General features: G+C 48.1%; 2 protein-coding genes across 2 annotated transcripts in view; one reads left to right on the top strand and one right to left on the bottom strand.

Annotated features, from left to right (window-relative positions):
• FNTA (farnesyltransferase, CAAX box, subunit alpha) overlaps positions 1-6287 on the bottom strand; it is a 41396-nt gene extending 35109 nt beyond the window's left edge. Inside the window, exons 1-2 of the mRNA XM_073598064.1 lie at positions 6023-6287; positions 1465-1550 (exon numbers count right to left, since the gene is read on the bottom strand). Coding sequence (XP_073454165.1) covers positions 1465-1550; positions 6023-6180 — 244 coding nt within the window. The 5' untranslated portion in view covers positions 6181-6287. The remainder of the gene's footprint in view (positions 1-1464; positions 1551-6022) is intronic.
• LOC141107380 (thymosin beta-10-like) overlaps positions 1-23071 on the top strand; it is a 40987-nt gene that overhangs the window by 4534 nt on the left and 13382 nt on the right. The window lies entirely within an intron of this gene.

Genomic DNA, 23071 nt, shown 5'->3' with positions numbered 1-23071 from the left:
GGGCTGGTGCTTGCCAGTTCACCAAAACGCTACCAAAAAAACTGTTAGCGATCGCAGGGATCAGGCCTGACTCTGCGAACGCTGCAGTTATGCGTTTAGTGTTTTGTAAGTGACAGTGATCGATCGATACTGCACTTGGGTGGGCCGGGCAGAGGGGCAAAACGCAGGTGCTAGCGGGTATCTGGGCTGATCCCGCTAACACTGCGTTTTTGGGAACCCTAAACTGCTGGGGACGCTAGTATAGATCTGATCAGATATTGATGCGTTCAGATACTATACCACTAAGGGAGGCGTATGCTGCGTGCGTGGGTGTTAGTGGTACTGGCGCTAATCTGACGCTGCCTGGGGCGACGCATATCACCGCCGGGCGATCAGGGGGCTAAACTTTTATTCGGTAATAAACGGCGGGTGCCCTGACACTATAAAAAATAAACGAACTAACCAGCGTCACCCGTAACAGTTATACGGTGATCAGTGGTGAAAGGGTTAACTAGGGGGCAATCAAGGGGTTAAAACATTTATTAGGTAGTATATGGGGGTCCCTGTCGCTATAAAACGCTGACGGCAAACCTAAATATTTACCTCACTAACTAGCGTCACCAGCGACACTAATACAGCGATCAGAAAAATGATCGCTTAGTGACACTGGTGACAGGGGGTGATCAAGGGGTTAAAACTTTATTAGGGGGTGTTAGGGGGGTATCCTAGACCTACAGGGGGCCTAACACTCACTGCCCTAACACTGTAACTGTCACAAACTGACACTATGCAGTAATCAGAAAAAAAAAAAAAAAAAAAAAAAAAATACTGCTAATGTCAGTTTGTGACAGGGGGGGGGGGTGATTGGGGGGGATCGGGGGGCGATCGGGGGGGGGATCGGGGGTGTAAAGTATGCCTGGCATGTTCTACTGTGTGTGTTTGTGTGTTGTGCACTTACATGTCTTCTCTCCTCGGCGCTGGACGGAAACTGCCAGACCGAGGAGAGATGACATCACATCCTCTGCCTGTGTGAAACTACACACAGGCAGAGGAGGATTCCCATTGGCTGGGAGCGATCGCGAGGGGGGGGCCACGATCGGATGGTCTCCCCCTCGCCTCCCGACGCTCCCAGTCAGATGCCGACCGCCGCTGGCACCGGGGGGGGGTCCGATCGGACCCCCCGCCCGCGGGAGGCAGATCACGTATATATACGTGATTCTGCCTGCCCGTGCCACTCTGCCGACGTATATCTACGTTAGGCGGTCGGCAAGTGGTTAAGCTTGTCTAAAAAACTAAAATTTCTCTCTCTGCAATCCTTTATTTTCTAACTCACACAACTATTTGCATGATTGAAAGTGCATTAGAATTTAAACAGTGGCTTTGTACACCAGGCACTTTTTTGTGACTAAGCTGCAAAGTCTCCCTTTTTCTATATATAAAATATAGCTGTATTATAAACCCAGGCATACCAAAGTATCTACTTACATTTTTCACTATAAACAATCTGAACAACTGGGTTTGGCCCATCATCTTGAGGGACAGGAGTCACATCTGCCCATTCTTTCCTCTCTCTGTGAATAGAAAAGAACACATATACAAGCTGAGTAATATAAACCAATGTAATAATAAGGGATACTTTACCAAATGTTTTAAGTAAATCTTGGACAGTCAATAAAGGTCTCAGTAGCCTCCACTGTTAACATATTTATCTAGAATATGAACAAAATACACACAGGAAAAGTTGATATGGGAGTGAGCCATTCTGTGTCAAACATGTGACTAAATGTAGACACCATTGGTTACAATGGGGATTGATGGATTTCCTTGTGGAACTTAATATTCCATACATACAGCTGCACTCTAAAGTATGGAGAGCATGATGCTAATGCCAGTGCACAACCCTAACAGGCGGGCTCCTCTCCCACCCAATACCCACAACGTGCCCCCCCTTCCACCCAAACAACGGTTCCTTCTACCACCCAAACCCCCCCCCGAACAACAACGGGTCCTTCTCCCACCCAAACCCCCCCGAACAACAACGGGTCCTACTCCCACCCAAACCCCCCCCCCGAACAACAACGGGTCCTTCTCCCACCCAAACAACAACGGGTCCTTCTCCCACCCAACCCCCCCCCCCAAACAACGAGTCCTTCTCCCCCCCAAACAACAAAACAACGAGTCCTTCTCCCACCCAATCCCCCCCCCCAAACAACAACGAGTCCTTCTCCCACCCAATCCCCCCCCCCCAAACAACAACGAGTCCTTCTCCCACCCAATCCCCCCCCCCCCAAACAACAACGAGTCCTTCTCCCACCCAATCCCCCCCCCCCCCCAAACAACAACGAGTCCTTCTCCCACCCAATCCCCCCCCCCCAAACAACAACGAGTCCTTCTCCCACCCAATCCCCCCCCCCCCCCAAACAACAACGAGTCCTTCTCCCACCCAATCCCCCCCCCCCCCCCAAACAACAACGAGTCCTTCTCCCACCCAATCCCCCCCCCCCCCAAACAACGAGTCCTTCTCCCACCCAATCCCCCCCCCCCCCAAACAACGAGTCCTTCTCCCACCCAATCCCCCCCCCCCAAACAACAACGAGTCCTTCTCCCACCCAATCCCCCCCCCCCCAAACAACAACGAGTCCTTCTCCCACCCAATCCCCCCCCCCCCCAAACAACAACGAGTCCTTCTCCCACCCAATCCCCCCCCCCCCCAAACAACAACGAGTCCTTCTCCCACCCAAACCCCCCCGAACAACAACGGGTCCTACTCCCACCCAAACCCCCCCCCCCCCCGAACAACAACGGGTCCTTCTCCCACCCAAACCCCCCCGAACAACAACGGGTCCTACTCCCACCCAAACCCCCCCCCCCCGAACAACAACGGGTCCTTCTCCCACCCAAACAACAACGGGTCCTTCTCCCACCCAACCCCCCCCCCCCAAACAACGAGTCCTTCTCCCCCCCAAACAACGAGTCCTTCTCCCACCCAATCCCCCCCCCCCAAACAACAACGAGTCCTTCTCCCACCCAATCCCCCCCCCCCCAAACAACAACGAGTCCTTCTCCCACCCAATCCCCCCCCCCCCAAACAACAACGAGTCCTTCTCCCACCCAATCCCCCCCCCCAAACAACAACGAGTCCTTCTCCCACCCAATCCCCCCCCCCCCCCAAACAACGAGTCCTTCTCCCACCCAATTCCCCCCCCCCCCCAAACAACGAGTCCTTCTCCCACCCAATCCCCCCCCCCCAAACAACAACGAGTCCTTCTCCCACCCAATCCCCCCCCCCCAAACAACAACGAGTCCTTCTCCCACCCAATCCCCCCCCCCCCCAAACAACGAGTCCTTCTCCCACCCAATCCCCCCCCCCCAAAACAACAACGAGTCCTTCTCCCACCCAATCCCCCCCCCCCAAACAACGAGTCCTTCTCCCACCCAATCCCCCCCCCCCCAAACAACAACGAGTCCTTCTCCCACCCAATCCCCCCCCCCCCCAAACAACAACGAGTCCTTCTCCCACCCAATCCCCCCCCAAACAACAACGAGTCCTTCTCCCACCCAATCCCCCCCCCTCCAAACAACAACGAGTCCTTCTCCCACCCACCCACCCCCCCCCCAAACAACGAGTCCTTCTCCCACCCAATCCCCCCCCCCCTCCAAACAACAACGAGTCCTTCTCCCACCCAATCCCCCCCCCCCTCCAAACAACAACGAGTCCTTCTCCCACCCAATCCCCCCCCCCTCCAAACAACAACGAGTCCTTCTCCCACCCAATCCCCCCCCCCTCCAAACAACAACGAGTCCTTCTCCCACCCAATCCCCCCCCCTCCAAACAACAACGAGTCCTTCTCCCACCCAATCCCCCCCCCCCCCAAACAACAACGAGTCCTTCTCCCACCCAATCCCCCCCCCCCCCAAACAACAACGAGTCCTTCTCCCACCCAATCCCCCCCCCAAACAACAACGAGTCCTTCTCCCACCCACCCCCCCCCAAACAACAACGAGTCCTTCTCCCACCCAACCCCCCCCCCCAAACAACAACGAGTCCTTCTCCCACCCAACCCCCCCCCCCCAAACAACAACGAGTCCTTCTCCCACCCAACCCCCCCCCCCCAAACAACAACGAGTCCTTCTCCCACCCAACCCCCCCCCCCCAAACAACGAGTCCTTCTCCCACCCAACCCCCCCCCCCCAAACAACGAGTCCTTCTCCCACCCAACCCCCCCCCCCAAACAACGAGTCCTTCTCCCACCCAACCCCCCCCCCAAACAACGAGTCCTTCTCCCACCCAACCCCCCCCCCCCCCAAACAACGAGTCCTTCTCCCACCCCACCCCCCCCCCAAACAACGAGTCCTTCTCCCACCCCCCCCCCCAAACAACAACGAGTCCTTCTCCCACCCCCCAAACAACGAGTCCTTCTCCCACCCAACCCCCCCCCCCCCCCAAACAACAACGAGTCCTTCTCCCACCCAACCCCCCCCCCCCCCCAAACAACGAGTCCTTCTCCCACCCAACCCCCCCCCCCCCAAACAACGAGTCCTTCTCCCACCCAACCCCCCCCCCCCCAAACAACGAGTCCTTCTCCCACCCAACCCCCCCCCCCCCCCCCAAACAACGAGTCCTTCTCCCACCCAACCCCCCCCCCCCCAAACAACGAGTCCTTCTCCCACCCAACCCCCCCCCCCCCCAAACAACGAGTCCTTCTCCCACCCAACCCCCCCCCCCCCCAAACAACGAGTCCTTCTCCCACCCAACCCCCCCCCCCCAAACAACGAGTCCTTCTCCCACCCAACCCCCCCCCCCCCAAACAACGAGTCCTTCTCCCACCCAACCCCCCCCAAACAACAACGAGTCCTTCTCCCACCCCCCAAACAACGAGTCCTTCTCCCACCCAACCCCCCCCCCCCCCCAAACAACAACGAGTCCTTCTCCCACCCAACCCCCCCCCCCCCCAAACAACGAGTCCTTCTCCCACCCAACCCCCCCCCCCCCCAAACAACGAGTCCTTCTCCCACCCAACCCCCCCCCCCCCCCCCAAACAACGAGTCCTTCTCCCACCCAACCCCCCCCCCCCCCCCAAACAACGAGTCCTTCTCCCACCCAACCCCCCCCCCCCCCAAACAACGAGTCCTTCTCCCACCCAACCCCCCCCCCCCAACAACGAGTCCTTCTCCCACCCAACCCCCCCCCCCCCCCCAAACAACGAGTCCTTCTCCCACCCAACCCCCCCCCCCAAACAACGAGTCCTTCTCCCACCCAACCCCCCCCCCCCCAACAACGAGTCCTTCTCCCACCCAACCCCCCCCCCCCCCCAAACAACGAGTCCTTCTCCCACCCAACCCCCCCCCCCCCCAAACAACGAGTCCTTCTCCCACCCAACCCCCCCCCCCCCCAAACAACGAGTCCTTCTCCCACCCAACCCCCCCCCCCCCAAACAACGAGTCCTTCTCCCACCCAACCCCCCCCCCCCCCCAAACAACGAGTCCTTCTCCCACCCAACCCCCCCCCCCCAAACAACGAGTCCTTCTCCCACCCAACCCCCCCCAAACAACGAGTCCTTCTCCCACCCAACCCCCCCCAAACAACGAGTCCTTCTCCCACCCAACCCCCCCCAAACAACAACGGGTCCTTCTCCCACCCAACCCCCCCCAAACAACAACGGGTCCTTCTCCCACCCAACCCCCCCCAAACAACAACGGGTCCTTCTCCCACCCAACCCCCCCCCCAAACAACAACGGGTCCTTCTCCCACCCAACCCCCCCCCCAAACAACAACGGGTCCTTCTCCCACCCAAAGCCCACAACAATCGGTCTCACACCAAACACCCACAACAACAGGCCCTTCTCACACACCCTGCACCTACTGCCCACACTGACAGATGCAATATCCTCCACACTCCACCCACCCCCGTCTCTATATATTGTGAGCTCTAATCCTGCCATGTTTCTGCATTAGCTATTTCACATCTTCCAAGCCCAGTGTAAATATTCAGTCAGAATGTCCTCCAATATAATGTGATCTTTCATTCCAGTGTAGCAGTACCTGTAGGGAATATAGCGATCAGACAGGTTGTCATAGTCCATGTCGGAGTCCCCTATCCCTTCCATCTCACAGTTTTTATACTCCAGGTCCTCCAGTGCGGAGTCCACTCCTGTATTCTGACCGGTGAGCTCCCCATTCTCATCCGCCTGGCACTGCATCCTCTCCGCCGGGAACAGAGTGAAAGTTACACGGGAAGAGGAAGATGCGCTCTACCCACGGCGGCCAATGAATGCGCTTCAAGGACACACACGCACGCGCCCTATGTTCTGTCTGCTAGAGGCAGCATCTGTTAATACCGATTAGTGTCTGCCAATGGCGGCCATTTTCCCGGAGACCATTGCTCCCAATGTGCCAGAACAAAGTAGAAACTGCAATTTCCGTGCAGGGTTATCTTTGCAAGTTCCGAGAAGATGTAGCTAGAGCTATAGGACAGTGTATGTGCTCGTGAAAGGTATCATCACTCCCCAATGACCCCACAAGGGTTGCCACATCATCCCTTTAATCCAGGACACCCCGCATCTTACACAACTTTTTACTATCAAGGGTCTTGCAGGTACAAGACATGTCCCACACTAGCAGGACACAAATGCTTGTCCTGTCAGGCTGTCCACATACAGGAAAAGCTGGCCAGCGGGTATGCTGCTTGCAGGATTTCCCTGTGACCACCAATGTTTGTTTTCTTTCTCCCACTGGCCATAGACCCTAACATTTTTTTTTCCTTACCAACTTCAAACACCAGTGTAAGTTTTCCTCCTATTGACCACTGATGAGCAATGTCAGCACTCTTCATAGAGCATTGATGATGGAGCATTCCTCCTGCTACTATTACTAACCACCAAAGCTGAGGCATTCTTCCTCCTCCCACTAACCACCAACGCTGGAGCGTTCTTCCTCCTCCCACTAACCACCAATGCTGAGGCATTCTTCCTCCTCCCACTAACCACCAACGCTGGGGTGTTCTTCCTCCTCCCACTAACCACCAATGCTGAGGCATTCTTCCTCCTCCCACTAACCACCAACGCTGGGGCGTTCTTCCTCCTCCTACTAACCACCAACGCTGGGGCGTTCTTCCTCCTCCCACTAACCACTAACGCTGGGGTGTTCTTCCTCCTTCCATTAACCACCAACGCTGGGGCGTTCTAACTCCTCCCACTAACCACCAACGCTGGGGTGTTCTAACTCCTCCCACTAACCACCAACGCTGGGGCGTTCTTCCTCCTCCCACTAACCACCAACGCTGGGGCGTTCTTCCTCCTCCCACTAACCACCAACGCTGGGGCGTTCTTCCTCCTCCCACTAACCACCAACGCTGGGGCGTTCTTCCTCCTCCCACTAACCACCAACGCTGGGGCGTTCTTCCTCCTCCCACTAACCACCAACGCTGGGGCGTTCTTCCTCCTTCCATTAACCACCAATGCTGAGGCATTCTTCCTCCTCCCGCTAACCACCAACGCTGGGGCGTTCTTCCTCCTGCCACTAACCACCAACGCTGGAGCGTTCTTCCTCCTGCCACTAACCACCAACGTTGGGGCATTCTTCCTCCTGCCACTAACCACCAACGTTTGGGGCATTCTTCCTCCTGCCACTAACCACCAACGTTTGGGGCATTCTTCCTCCTGCCACTAACCACCAACACGGGCATTCTTCCCCCATTAACTACCAACATTGGAGCAATCATGCTCCAACTAACCACCAACATGGGAACATTCTTCCGATATCAGAGCATTCTTCCCCCCACTAACTACCAATGTTTGTAGGGTCCTTCATTCCACTAGCCACCAACACCACTGTGTTCTTCTTCCCACTAGCTACTGATGCCGGGGTATTCTTTCTTCCACTAACCACCAACATTGGGGTATTTTTCCTTCAACTAATTAACAACACTGGGGAATTCTTCCTTTCAACAAACCACCAACGCTAGGTCATTCCTTCTCCCACTAACTACCTACACTGGGATATTCTTCCTTCTACTAACTACAGACACCTGGGTATTTTTCCTTCCACTAAGTACTGACACCAGGGTATTTTTCCTTCCAGTAACCAACAATACTAGGGCATTCTTCCTTTCAGTAACTACCTACATCAAGGTATTCTTCCTTCCACTAACTACTGACACCAGGGTATTTTTCCTTCCACTAACTACCAACACCAGGGTATTCTTTCTTCCACTAACCACCAATGCTAGGACATTCTTTCGCCCACTAACCACCAATGGCAGGGCATTCCTTCTCCCACTAACTACCAACACTGGGATATTCTTCCTTTCACTAACTACCAACATCAGGGTATCCTTCTTCCTTCCACTAACCTCTAACTAACTTCCTCCTGCTAATCACTGAAGCTGGCACACTGAAGCTGTCTTTCTCTTAGTAAGCATTAGTGCTGGGGCATTTTCCTCCCACTGACTTATCTGGCTAATTCTTTCTCCCACTAGTCATCAACAAGAGAGTATTCTTTCACTCATTAGGCAATAATGCCTCCCAACTAATGACTCTGGGGCATTCCTCCTCCCCACTAACCACCAATGCCAGCACATTCTTCTTAAGCGCCAAAGTCAGGGTCATACTTCCTCCACTAACCACCAATGCTAGGAATTCTTCCTCTCAAAACCCACTTGGTTAAGGCACTCTTCCTCCAACTCACCATCAAGGTTGGGGTGCTCTATTTCCCACTCACCATTGGCACACATGGCACCCCCTGCGTGCACACCTGTGATGGTGCACATGATTATTTTGGTTGTGAAATTGTTTTCGTATGAACCTCCCGAGATGCATCTAAAGGACTGAAAAATTACTAGACTACCTATGTTTGAGAAACCATATTTTCATGTTTATGCTCAGAATGGAAGTTTTTGCACTTTCTGTTGCATTTTTGGGTCACCCAAGGGATTTTGCATTCCTAAATCTCAGTGCTGACAATTTCCTCCTTTTCCTCTGCAGACACATACAGCTTTGGCATTGCCAGTAATTGCCTCCACCAGAAGTGCAAGTGACAGAATGACAACACAGGAGTGTTGGGCAGTGTTAATTAACACTATTTTAGTCTACTAAAACACGATTAAAACTAAAACAATTCAGATGACTAAAATGGCATTTTAGATAAAAGACTATGACTAAAACTAAATCGAAATTTGGCATCAAAATTAACACTGGTGTTGGGAGGCAATGACAGAGTGCTGTTCCCCCGTGGGATATGTCCATGACAGCCTTTGGCTCACAATCAATGGGTTTAATGATGCTCATTTAACCCAGAAGAGGACGAGGGCTAGACCTTGGGTGTTAAAAATAAGTGTTAAACACGTCACCATTTTTTTAGGTAAATATACTTCTGAAGGTGCTATTGACATGACATTTTCACCATGTCAGAAACAGCCCATGCAATCCATACATACAAAGAAATCAAAACAAATAAGTTTGGAGATGAAGTTATATCTAATAAAAATGGAATGACACAGGCAAAAAGTATTGAACATGCTAAATGAAATGTATTTAAAGTGGAAGTAAACTCTTTTTTGGCACTTGTACCTACAGGTAATCCTATAATAAGCCTTACCTGTTGGTACAGTGAATATCTCCTAAACCTACATGGTTTAGGAAATATTAACACTGCATGTAGCCGGTTGTGTAACCGGCGCATGCGCTCTGAGGGGACAGTATACCCCCCATCACTCGGTCGATCGGCGAACAAACCCCCCCGCCCGTTGCTCACCCATCAACCCCGCACTTACCCCATCTAGGCCACGGGCAGCTTCAGCGGCTTTCCCCTGTGTCTCCTCCTCAGCACCTCCCCCCTGCTCCTGGCCAATACGATCAATTCTCCTCTCGGCCAAGCGGGTCTTAAGACCCGCTTCCTGATTGGCCGGGAGGAGAAGCAGGAATACAATAGCAAATATTAATTCGCTATTGTCACACAACGGGGTGGGCTCAGGACGCAGTGCTCTGCGCCCTGAGCCCACCTTTTTTTTAAGTCAATTAGAGCCCCAGGATCTAATCATGTGCTTCAAAAAAAAAGAATGTCAATAGCACCTTTAGAAATATATTTGCCTAGAAAAAATGTGACATTTAAAAAAATGGTGGTAAAAAAAAGTAAGTATACTCTTTCGTCCATGGGGACAAAATTCATCTGCACTTTTAGCTTGGTCACATGCTTCTTTAACTGTAGCAGAGTTCTTTTTTATTTGAATGTGATGAATGAATTCAAATGATCAAAGCATAACCTTTGGAAAACATAAAAAATATTACTATTTTTATTTGGTGTAATTGCTTTAAAATATAGTAATACCTACTGTTGTTCTTTTTGTTCTAAACAAGGGAAACTGCATTAGCACATTGTTATAAAGATAAGTGCATTTGCGGTAAATGGATACAGTAATACTGCTGGTGGGTGAAGGCTCTGCTTTGTACTAATTATATATGTTCCGTTTTGTTGCTGAGTTTCCACATTTGTCTTTGCCATCAATACTATTATTCCACTTCACCAGAAATGGCACTGGTCCATGTAGTATTTATTAGTATTTATTAAAGCTGAACTCCAGGCAGATATAAAATACAATTCGTTTAATAAATGGAAAATGCGTACCCCATGATTAATCAATAGAGAAGCACAGGCAAAAGAGCAATAAACAGGTGCTGTAAATAGAAAGGCGACTTCCTCACAAAGCCTCTGTATAACTATAGTTTAAGTAAATGAATCAGCTTAACAAGGCAAATAATATTTTCACAGTGGAATATATTCTATTCTCTAATAGCAAATATACACAAATTGTATAGCACAGGATGTCACACTGCTAAGCAGTAATGGCTGGTGCCATTTTTTAATCTTCTTTTCTTTTTTTTTGGGGGGGGGGTTTGTTTGCCGCCATTACTGTTCGTTCGGTCAAGCCCCCCCATCCGTCTCTCGGTCGATCGGCAAACAAACTCCCCCCCGACGCTTGCCCACCCCCCCCAAACTTACCCCATCTAGGTCGCGGGCAGCTTCGGCTTCCCCTGCGTCTCCTCCTCAGTGCCTCCCCCTGTTCCCGGCCAATATGGTTGCTTCTCTTCTTGGCCAATCGGGTCTTAAGACCCGCTTTCTGATTGGCCGGGTGGAGAAGCAGGAAGACAGTAGCGAATATTAATTTGCTATTGTCACACAACTGGGTGGGCTCAGGGCACAGTGCTCTGCACTCCGAGCACACCCCTTTTTGAAGCCTCAGGCTCTAATCACGTGCTTTAAAAAAAAAAACCCCAATAAAATCCATGTATCAAGTGCCTTGCACGTAGATTAGAGGCCGTGTGCATGGATTGGGGGGGCCCTGCTCCCCCCAATGGAGCGGCCGCCACTGCTGCTAAGCTATACAACTGTATATAAAAGACAGTGTATATGGGTGCCCCCACCACCAAGCGCTTGAGGGCACAGTTAAAATAAGCACTTATTAAACCCAAATCAATAAAATTAATATTGAAATAAAATTGTAACCAGTCTGTGGACAGCTATTTAAAAAAACCTTCGAACAAAGATCCTAGCAATATAAGTGACAAACAGAAACAGCGCTCCTACATCTCCCCTTAATCAATGTAACATGCAAATAAATGCAGTGCTGGTTATTAATAAATAAATAGTTCCACAAGGGGGATCAAAGGAATGGTGCTCTGCTGTGCCATAGACTCTCTGGCACCCGCTCGCACTCCGCATACGAATTCCACTTCCTATGAAGTGCACACTTACCAGACCTCAGCAAGTGAAGAGCCTGAATGGATAGTCTCATCAATCCTCCCCGTGGGCTGTTAGTAACGCTGTTGGAGGATTCTGGGTTAGGTGTATCTGGACATCAGGGAATAATTGGCTCGTCCCGCTGATCAATCCGTCTGTAGTATCCACCACCCGATCGTCCTTACACAGAAATCCCAAAGATGATGCTGTGAACTCATTAAACAAATTGCAGCCCCATAGCGTGATTTCGAAAAGTGATTTATTGATACTAAACTTTTAAAATCACATATGCTATGTGCAGAGGTTAAAAACTTAGATAGTTACAACAACTGTCAGCACAAACACCGGATGATAGGGTATTAGCTATGCGCTCTTTTATTTCCAGATAATAGCTGTTTAAAAACCCCTTCTCATCTCTCCGGCAGCCTAGCTGACCCTAATTTAAATGCTGTGTGCTCAATCCCGAACATGATTAATCGAACTGACTTCATCTTCATATTGATGACCTTTTTTTAATTTTGGGAGAGGACATTATTATCTTTAGAAAAATTCATGGAGGCATTAAATATTACACTACCTGCCTGGAGTTTGCATGTTCTCCCTGTGCCTGTGTGGGTTTCCTCCGGGTACTCCGGTTTCCTCCCACACTCCAAAGACATGCTGGTAGGTTAATTGGATCCTGTCTAAATTGTCCCTAGTATGTATGAATGTGAGTTAGGGACCTTAGATTGTAAGCTCCTTGAGAGTAGGGACTGATGTGAATGTACAATGTATATGTAAAGCGCTGCGTAAATTGACAGCGCTATATAAGTACCTGAAATAAATAAATAATATATTAGACTAGACTTTTCTTGGAGCAGGGATCAAATTCATTACTTGGATGTTAATGTCTTCACAAAGGGAGACAGTTTAGGGACTAATGTTTATTTCAACCCCACGAACCATTACAGTTATTTACCATTACACAGTGGCCACCACCCCCTTTGGCTAAAAAATATACCAAAAGGACAAATTACTAGAGTAAGGAGAAATTGCACTGAAGATGACGATTTTTTGGCACAGACCAACATATCGAAAGAGAGATTAATACAGAAGGGTTATGATGGCAATAATTTAGAAAATTTGATTCAGTAAATTAAAGCGGTACCCTGACATTTCATACTCATAGATAAGGAAAGGGATATTAACACCAATCAAGAATTGGGAATTATCTCTAATTTTCATTCTCAGTTTAAGGAGGTCGAGACCATTTTAAAAAAACTCTGGCACATTTTATGTTTGGATAAAGTGTTAAACAAAGCTCTACCGGAAAAACCCACGTTTATATACCGTAAAACCCCCAATTTGGTTGATAAAGTAGTAAAAAAAGTACTTGACCCCCCCCCCCCCCCCCCCCCCCCCAAAAAAAAGCCACAATCTTTTTGAGCTAAAGCTGTTTATTTCGCCTGCAGAAGGTGCAAAGCCTGCTGGCAAATATCTACGTCCAACAACAGAGTATTTGATATTAAAGAATTTATCACCTTTAATACAGACCATGTTGTCTATGTACTGGTGTTGCCCATGTGTTTTAATGTATGTCGGTCGAACCAAATTAATTTTAAGAACACGCATTGCAGAACATATAAACAATATAATTATTGGATTTAAAGCAGAGTTCCACCCAAAATTGGAACTTCCACTTTAAGAGAAGGTGACCCCCTGACATGCCACATTTGGCATGTCATTTTTTTTGGGGGGGGGGATACCCTCTTTTCAGAAGGTCCCAGCTCCCACTTCCTTCTGGTGTACCCTCGGCGCGGGAAAGAAGATCACCTCTTCCCCCTCCCTCTCGGCAATCATCTGGGATACATCACAGGTCCCAGATGATTGCGTGGCCAATCACAGTGCGCAGTGCGGCTCGCGCATGCGCAGCCCCAGCCGGGCACCCACAGTTGCGATGCCGGCGCTGCAGAGCGGAGGGGGAGATGAGAGGGGCTTCGATCCCCAGCACCACTGGACCCTGGGACAGGTAAGTGTCTGATTATTAAAAGTCAGCAGCTGCAGTATTTGTAGCTGCTGACTTTTAATCTATTTATTTATTTTTTAAGCGGAACTCCGCCTTAAGCATCATAGTGTGTCATTACATTTCAAACTATGTCATAACCAGGATCCATCCGGGCTAAAATTTTGGGGAGTTGATAGAACCTTCCCAGCATGGAGGGGTGCAAATAGAGTAAGGGGACTATCAAAAAAGTAATATTCCTAATGAATACTTTATTCCCAAAGGGGATTAAGGTAGATTTAGATATTAATAGCTTTATAAGTGATGCATAGTAGCCCATTATGCTTTACCTTATGGGAAATATGCTTTACCTTTGGGAAATAAAGAGGAAGTAAAACCCATCAGATGGGTGGGGTCCATCTTCCCCTCACTCATCTCCATACCAAGCCAGGGAGAGGACCCGATCGCCTCAGCCGCTACCAACAGCTCCGGTAAGCGGCGGAGGGCACCGGAGAGCGGCGGGAGGGGGGGCCCTCTCCCGCCACCGATAAATGTGATCTTGCGATGAATCCGCCACAGAGACCACTTTTATCTGAAACCGGACCGCTCACCGAAGAAGAGGATACCGGGGTTATGGTAGCTAGCTGCTGCCATAACAACGATATCCCTCTTCAAAGTGCCGATGTCTGGCTGTGTGTCTCTAACCTCAGATGAAGTCAGTTCGACGAAACATGTTCGGGATTGAGCACACAGCGTTTAATTAGGGTCAGGTAGGCTGCCGGAGAGATGAGAAGGGGTTTTTAAACAGCTATTATCTGAAAAAAAAAAAATGAGCGCATAGCTAATACCCTATCATGCGGTGTCTGTGCTGACAGTTGTTGTAATTATCTAAGTTTTTAACCTATGCACATAGCATATGTGATTTTAAAAGTTTTGCATCAGTAAATCACTTTTAGGAATCACACTATGGGGCTGCAATTTGTTCTATGAGATCACAGCATCATCTTTGGGATCTCTGTGTGAGGATGATCGGGCGGTGAATACTACAGACGGAACGATCAGCGGGAGGAGCCAATCATTCCCTGATGTGCAGATACACCAAACCCAGAATCATCCAGCAGCGTTACTAATGCCCTGTACACACGACTGGTTTTGCCGTCAGAATAAACTCTGAAGGTTTTTCCGATGGCGTTCCGACGGAATTCCGCTCAAGCTGTCTTGCATACACATGGTCACACCAAATTCCGACCGTCCAGAACGTGGTGACGTGCAACACGTATGGCGGGACTAGAAAATGGAAGTTCAATAACCAGTAGCCAATAGCTTCCGTCTCGTACTTGCTTCAGAGCATGCGTCGTTTTTGGTGCGTCGGAACAACATACAGACGAGCGGTTATTCCGATAGTAATTTGTTCCATTGGAAAAATACAGAACGTGTTCTCTATCTAAGTCCGTCTGAATTTTCTACGGAAAAAGTCAGATGGGGCATACACACGGTTGGAATATACGATGAAAAGCTCCCATTGGACTCTTTCTGTCCGAAACTCCGCTCGTGTGTACGCGGCATAACAGCCCACGGGGAGGATTGATGAGACTATCCATTCAGGCTCTTCACTTGCCGAGGTCTGGTAAGTGTGCACTTCATAGGAAGTGGAATTCGTATGCAGAGTGAGAGCGGGTGCCAGAGAGTCTATTGCACAGCAGAGCACCATTCCTTTGATCCCCCTTGTGGAACTATTTATTTATTAATAACCAGCACTGCATTTATTTGCATGTTACATTGATTAAGGGAAAATGTAGGAGCGCTGTTTCTGTTTGTCACATATAATTAGGTAGCTTAGAATGCATGGAAATAATATAGATAACGATCAGAAGACATCCAGCACGTAATAATATTAATACAGCAAAAAATACAATACCATAAAGCACAGAGAAAAGTTAAACACCCAATGGCAGGTATAGGTAGAAGGAACAGAGCGTTTTAGGAAGTTAAATCCTTTATCATGTCCAGTCCCACTTATGAGCATAGGAAACCCACTTATAGAAGCCATCAAACACTCCCTAGCCCCGCCTCTTCCTCTTAGCTGGTCAACATGTCGGAGGTGCTGAAAGTGATGTCACTTCCCAACCATGTTGCCTCCAACGCTGTAATCAAACCCTTGGCAGGAGGCAGATATAATATACAGAAATTAATGCAATACTGTAATCATGAATACATAATTAACCATACAATCATTTAATGTATGTTTTTAAATGCAAACAGTTTAAGTACCAGAATTTGAATTGATATCAGTCTCTTGTAGTTTTTGTACAGCAGAGCTTAAAATTGGCGAAGCTGAAGCAGCACAAAAAAGCCAGTCAGTTCATGTAGCAAAAGAATCATGCCGATAGGCAGGGCCAGATTTCCCATTGGGCTTGACGGGGCTCAAGCCCATGGGCCCCGGCCAATAGGGGGCCCCGCAAGCCACCGAGAGCCGCTGAAAGCCGCTGAGAGTGGCCGAAAGCCGGCTCTGTATCTCGGCGGTGCCATTTTTAAACTGAAAGGCTGCAATGACAAGGCAGTAGTGACACTGGAGCAAGGCTACACTGACAAGTCTGCAAATGACACTGCGGCAAGGCTACACTGACAAGGCTGCAATGACACTGACAAGGCTGCAATGACACTGCCAAGGCTGCAGATGGACACTGATAAGGCTGCACTGATGGGCATTTAAATGTAAGTAATGTTTCCTTAACCACTTCAGCCCCGGAAGGATTTACCCCCTTCCTGACCAGAGCACTTTTTACAATTTGGCACTGCGTCGCTTTAACTGCTGATTGCGCGGTCATGGAATGCTGTACCCAAATGAAATTTGCGTCCTTTTCTTCCCACAAATAGAGCTTTCTATTGATGGTATTTGATCACCTCTGCGGTTTTTATTTTTTGCGCTATAAACGGAAAAAGACCTAAAATTTAAAAAAAAAATGATATTTTCAACTTTTTGTTATAAAAAAAATCCAATAAACTCAATTTTAGTCATACATTTAGGCCAAAATGTATTCGGCCACATGTCCTTGGTAAAAAAAATGTCAATATGCGTATATTTATTGGTTTGCGCAAGGAAACACCCCAAGGAAATTGCTGAGAGGCATGTTAAGCCCATTGAATATTAATTTTTTTTGTCCCAAGTGATTGAATAATGATAAAAAAAATAAAAATAAAAACATTTTTACAAAAAGTTGTCAATAAATGATATATTGCTCACAAATGCCATGGTTATATGTAGAATTGCGCCCCAAAATACATTTAGCTGCTTCTCCTGAGTATGGGGATACCACATGTATGGGACTTTTTGGGAGCCTAGCTGCGTACGGGGCCCCGAAATGGTATTTGATCACCTCTGCGATTTTTATTTTTTGCGCTATAAACGGAAAAAGACCGAAAATTTTGAAAAAAAAATGATATTTTCAACTTTTTGTTATAAAAAAAAATCCAATAAACTCAATTTTAGTCATACATTTAGGCCAAAATGTATTCGGCTGCTTCTCCTGAGTACGGGGATACCACATGTGTGGGACTTTTTGGGAGCCTACCGCATACGGGGCCCCGAAAACCAAGCACCGCCTTCAGGATTTCGAAGGTCGTAAATTTTTGATTTCACTCCTCACTACCTATCACAGTTTTGAAGGCCATAAAATGCCAAGATGGCACAACCCCCCCCCCCCCCCCCCCCAAATGACCCCATTTTGGAAAGTAGACATTCCAAGCTATTTGCTTTGAGGCATGTTGAGTCCATGGAATATTTTATATTTTGACATAAGTTGCGGGAAAATGACAAACCTTTTTTTTTTTTTTTTTTTTTTTTTGCACAAAGTTGTCACTAAATGATATATTGCTCAAACATGCCATGGGCATATGTGGAATTACACCCCAAAATACATTCTGCTGCTTCTCCTGAGTACAGGGATACCACATGTGTGGGACTTTTTGGGAGCCTAGCCGCGTACGGGACCCCGAAAACCAAGCACCGCCTTCAGGATTTCTAAGGGCGTACATTTTTTATTTCACTCCTCACTACCTATCACAGTTTTGAAGGCCATAAAATGCCAAGATGGCACAAAACCCCCCCAAATGACCCCATTTTGGAAAGTAGACACCCCAAGCTATTTGCTGAGAGGCATGGTGAGTATTTTGCAGCTCTCATTTGTTTTCGAAAATGAAGAAAGACAAGAAAAATGTTTTTTTTTTCTTTTTTCAATCTTCAAAACTTTGTGACAAAAAGTGAGGTCTGCAAAATACTCACTATACCTCTCAGCAAATAGCTTGGGGTGTCTACTTTCCAAAATGGGGTCATTTGGGGGGGTTTGTGCCATCTGGGCATTCCATGGCCTTCGAAACTGTGATAGGCAGTGAAGAGTGAAATCAAAAATTTACACCCTTAGAAAGCCTTTACAGGTTACCACTTTAGATTTACAGAGGAGGTCTACTGCTAAAATTACTGCCCTCGATCTGACCTTTGCGGTGATACCTCACATGCATGGTGCAATTGCTGTTTACATTTGACGCCAGACCGACGCTTGCGTTCGCCTTTGCGCGAGAGCGGGGGGGACAGGGGTGCTTTTTTTTTTTTTCTTTCTTATTGTTTTTGCTTTTTTATCTTATTTTTAAACTGTTCTTTTCATATATTTTTTTTTTTTTTTTTTTTTAGCATTTTTATTGTTATCTCATGGAATGTAAATATCTCCTATGGTAGCAATAGGTAGTGACAGGTACTCTTTTTTGAAAAAATTGGGGTCTATTAGACCCTAGATCTCTCCTCTGCCCTCAAAGCATCTGACCACACCAAGATCGGTGTGATAAAATGCTTTCCCAATTTCCCAATGGCGCTGTTTACATCCGGCGAAATCTAAGTCATAAAATGCTCGTAGCTTCAGGTTTCTTAGGCCATAGAGATGATTGGAGCCATTTTGGTCTCTGATCAGCTCTATGGTCAGCTGGCCAAATCAACGGCTGCATTCTCAGGTTCCCTGTTGGGACAGGAGAGCCAGAGAAAAACATGGAAGACGGTAGGGGGGGGGGTCATTCCCTCCCACTGCTTGTAAAAGCAGTCTAGAGGCTAATTAGCTGCTAGGATTGCTTTTACATAAAAGCCGACCGCTGGCTGAAAAGAATGGTACCAAGATGATACCTAAACCTGTAGGCATCATTCTGGTATAACCACTTAAAGTCCAGCAACATACCAGTACCTTGCTGGTCCATGTTGGGCATATATTGTAAACTTTTTTTTCATGCAGCCTGTGGGCTGAACGAAAAAAAGAGATTGATCGGTGGGTATGCCCACCATTAGACTACCTCCCTTCATCCACCCACTTCTAATGATGGGCATATATGCACTGTTTATATATGCCGAAGCATGGGGGCATCCTCCCACAAAAGGTAGGAGCAAATCGCTCCTCCGCCCACTGCTGCCCCCACGCTTCGGCATATATGCTGAAGTATGTAACTGTGGTGGTGAAATCACCTCCGACAGCGCTGGAGTCACGGCTTTATGTATCGTGGGAGCAAACGCTGTTGCTGTCAAGATAAATAAATCCGCGCTGCAACTGAATGGCGTACCTGCTAAGCAAATGATGGTTAACAATAAAACAAAGTAATATTACAATATAACAGTAAGACTTACCATACCTGCAAAGCAAATACAAAAAACAATAGTAAAAATAAAACATTTAACGCAACCTGTGCCTAAAATATATATATGCCGAAGCATGGGGGCATCCTCCCGCAAAAGGTTGGAACAAATCGCTCCTCCGCCCACTGCTGCCCCCACGCTTCGGCATATATGCTGAAGTATGTAACTGTGGTGGTGAAATCACCTCCGACAGCGCTGGAGTCACGGCTATGTATAGTGGGAGCAAACGCTGTTGCTGTCAAGATACATAAATCCGCGCTGCAGCTGAATGGCGTACCTGAAAACAAAAAAATGGTTAACAATAAAACACAGTAAACTATAAAAAAATTACATACCTGAAAAGAAAACATGATAAAACATAACAACAATAAAACATTGCAGCATAGAATACAGTAAAAAAGAGAACAATAGAGAGAGAATAGAGAGAGAGAGAACAATAAAACGACAACTATTTTTGTTTTTTTTATTTTATATTTTTTTGTGTATTTTTTTTTTTTACATTTTTTTAATAACTGTAACTTTTTTAACTGTAACTGGTACCAGGTTCGGGTCTCTCAAAATGCGATGGCATCTTGGAAGACCCTGTGAAAGTGTGTCCTAGTCTGTGCAATGCTGTACCCTACGCTAAACCTCAACTAGTGTATGGTAGCGCTCAAAACATTCACCAATGCATAGACCAGGATTGTCAGGAGAGAAGGGGCAATAATACCGGATGTCACGCCTATATCCGCGCTTTCTGCAGACACAACATTTTCTTTGGGGGGCTCGTTGGGTAGGGGTACTCGGGAGGACATAAGGAAAATGCCTCTCATGCAGCTGGCTTACTGCATTTGGTTGGGGAAGGTGAGGTGGAGCACCGTCTGGATACAGAAGGGCTCTGACGATCTCTTCCCGGAATTTAAGGAAGGATCCAGTCTGTCCTGAAGCTCTGTATAGCACATGAGCGTTCAGCAAAGCCAATTGAAATAAGTATACAGACACTTTTTTATACCAGCGTCTGGCCTTATGGGCAACTAGGTATGGCGCCAACAACTGGTTGTTGAGGTCCACCCCTCCCATATTTTGGTTATATCCGTGGACACAGAGGGGTTTCTCCACAACACCAGTCGCCGTAGTAATTTGGACCGTCGTGTCTGCAGGGTAAGAACGAAAACATTCTTATTGTCCCTCCACTTCATAGCGAGCAAATTAGCGAGCAAATTATTACACCGCAAGCAGGCTCTCTCCCCTAGCCTAAGACGGGAATCTACAAGCTGCTGGGGAAAGCCCCGGCGATTAGGTCGCACGGTGCCACATGCTCCAATTTGATGATCAAAAAGGTGACTAAAAAGTGGCACGTAATAATTGTCCACATATGCATGGTACCCCTTTCCGAATAAGGGTGACACCAAGTCCCACACAATCTTGCCAGCGCTTCCTATGTAGTCAGGGCAGTTTGTCGGCTCTATGTGACTATCTTTGCCCTCGTAAACCATAAAACTACATGTATAGCCTGTGGCCCTGTCACAGAGCTTATACATCTTGACCCCGTATCTGGCACGCTTGCTGGGAAGGTACTGTTTGAATGACAAGAAAACTTAATCAGGGACTCATCAACGCAGACAACTTGATGGGGAGTAAACAAGTCTGCAAAACGTTGGTTGAAGTGGTTTACGAGGGGCCGAATTTTGTAGAGCCAATCGTATTCAGGGTCTTCACGAGGACAACAGAGTTCATTGTTGTTGAAGTGCATGAACCGCAAGATCTGCTCGTATCGTGCCCTGGTCATGGAGGCAGAGAACAAGGGCATATGGTGAATTGGGTCAGTGGACCAATATGACCGCAACTCACTCTTTTTCGTTATGCCCATGTTGAGGGAAAGGCCCAGAAAGATCTTAAATTCGGAGACCGTAATTGGTCTCCAATCTCTGGCAAGGGAGGACTGGGGAATAGTGGCGATGTGTTGACCAGCGTATAAATTGCTTTGGTCCACAATAGATCTATAGAGATCTTCGGTGAAAAACCGCAAATAAAAATCCAGTGGCGTAAAATCAACTGTTTCCACCTGAATTCCGGGTTGGCCAGTGAATGGGGGAAGTACGGGTGCTGCAGAAGTGGTGGGTTCCCAATTCGGATTGGCGAATGCAGCAGGAAGGGCACTATGGGCACTACGGGCCTGTGTTCGTCTTCTTGGTGGCAGCGGGACACTACTTGTGCTTGCCACCTCGCCAGCTTGAACTGCACTTATGGGACTCGCCACGTCACCAAGTGTTACTGCAGTGCTGGATGTACGACCAGGGTGTACTAGGCCGCTGGTGCTTGCCAGTTCACCAGAAGGAATAGCGGCGCTAGTACTGCTCTGCTCCATACGAGAGCCCTGCGGTTCTTGCACTTCAAGGACAGAAGAAGAAGTTTGGGGTCTGGTACGCCTGACCTTGGCAGGGACCACAACTCCATCGTCAGAGCTATCTGTCATGGAGCCGCTGTCGTCTACAGGATCATATTCTGAGCCTGAATCTGACAGATGAGTGACTTCCTCTTCACTATCTGTCATGCTCAGAAACGTGTAGGCCTCTTCGCTAGTGTACCTTTGATTTGCCATTTTGGGCTCTAAATTTAGGGGTACCCTAGTGAGACTCACAGGCAAAAAAGCTCCTGACTGTCAGCAACTGTATCAAAACGCTACCAAAAAACTGTTCGCGATCGCAGGGATCAGGCCTGACTCTGCGAACGCTGCAGTTATGTGTGCTTAGTGTTTTGTAAGTGTCAGTGATCGATCGATACTGCACTTGGGTGGGCTGGGCTGGGCTGGGCCGAGGGGCAAAATGCAGGTGCTAGCAGGTATCTGGGCTGATCCCGCTAACACTGCGTTTTTGGGGACCCTAAACTGCTGGGGACGCTAGTATAGATCTGATCGGATCAGATATTGATCCGTTCAGATACTATAGCACTAAGGGAGGTGTATGCTGCGTGCGTGGGTGTTAGCGGTACTGGCACTAACCTAACGCTGCCTGGGGCGACGCAAACCTTATCTGACCCTAAAAACTTAACTTATATCACCGCCGGGCAATTAGGGGGTTAAACCTTTATAAGGTAATAAACGGCGGGTGCCCTAAAACTATTATAAACTATAATAAACAAACTAACTAACCAGCGTCACCTGTAACACTTATACGGTGATCGCTGGTGAAAGGGTTAACTAGGGGGCAATCAAGGGGTTAAAACCTTTATTAGGTAGTATATGGGGGTCCCTGTCGCTATGAAACACTGATGGCAAACCTATATACTTACCTCCCTAACTAGCGTCACCAGTGACACTTATACAGCGATCAGAAAAACGATCGCTTAGTGAGACTGGCGACGAGGGGTGATCAAGGGGTTAACCTTTATTAGGGGGGGTTAGGGGGGTACCCTAGACCTAAAGGGGGCTAACCCTAACTGCCCTAACACTTATAACTGTCACAAACTGACACCAATGCAAAAAAAAAACTGCTATTGGTGTCACTGTGACAGGGGGTACAGGGGGGTGATTGGGGGGTGAAAAGTGTGCCTGCGTATTCTACTGTAAGTGTAGTGTTGTGCAAACTCACATTGATGTCTTCTCTCCTCGGCGCCGGAACGAAAAGACCGGCTCGAGGAGAGATGACATCGCTTCCTCCGCTTCTGTTTACATTACAAAAGCCGAGGAAGCTTGTCATTCGCCAGAAGCGATCGCGAGGGGGGAGCCACG

The sequence above is a fragment of the Aquarana catesbeiana genome, linkage group LG01 (genome assembly GCF_042186555.1).
Source record: "Aquarana catesbeiana isolate 2022-GZ linkage group LG01, ASM4218655v1, whole genome shotgun sequence".
Classification (NCBI taxonomy): Eukaryota; Metazoa; Chordata; class Amphibia; order Anura; family Ranidae; genus Aquarana; species Aquarana catesbeiana.
The sequence above is the reverse complement of the archived record's forward strand: the minus strand, read 5'-3'. Positions and strand labels throughout refer to the sequence as shown.